Below are 522 nucleotides of genomic sequence, written 5' to 3' on the forward strand. Positions count from 1 at the left end.
GAGACAATGACAACACCGCTCGGAAGCAATCCTGGGCCAAATGGGGGACAATAGACATTACTCGGTAAAGCAGCGAGGGAGATGAACGCACCACCGGTATAGACAGATAACGAATCACCTTCACGCGCGACATTAAGGCGTTAAAGGTGAGCCGCGGGGCTGCGCGCGTGAACAATCAGCGTCGAGGATGCGAGGATAGCGGTCAGCCTACCTCGCGACAAGCGGAGACGAGGAGCCGCTACTCTGAACCACCGGAGATGCAAGCGAGGGACAATTGGCATAGATAGCGATGCGTGTTGGCGATCCGGAAGGCTTGGAGGGCCGGGCTGCGGTGCTCAGTGTTCAAGTTGTTTTCGGGAAAGGATGGACGGACGTACTCGTGCCTGTAAACCCCCTCACGGCCGACGAGTGCAGCGAGTCCTGGCTGTGTCGGGGCTCATGAGCATTGTATGGCGAGTGGCGTCGGTGATTGCAGTGCTCGCTGCCTTCTCGCTCGTTGGAGGGACGGCGGACGACGTCTGC

At 59.0% G+C, this 522-nt stretch overlaps 1 protein-coding gene across 1 annotated transcript; it reads right to left on the reverse strand.

Moving 5' to 3' along the window:
- Positions 1–140: 140 nt before the first annotated feature.
- On the reverse strand, positions 141–492 carry LAESUDRAFT_765088 (uncharacterized protein; the record flags this gene model as incomplete). The annotated part of the gene is made up of 3 exons (XM_040913564.1): positions 141–159; positions 212–326; positions 378–492. Coding segments are annotated over 3 exons (249 nt in total), but the record flags the coding sequence as incomplete, so codon positions are not given.
- Between the last annotated feature and the right edge of the window lie 30 nt (positions 493–522).

This window comes from Laetiporus sulphureus, assembly GCF_001632365.1.
Source record: "Laetiporus sulphureus 93-53 unplaced genomic scaffold LAESUscaffold_101, whole genome shotgun sequence".
Lineage (NCBI taxonomy): Eukaryota > Fungi > Basidiomycota > Agaricomycetes > Polyporales > Laetiporaceae > Laetiporus > Laetiporus sulphureus.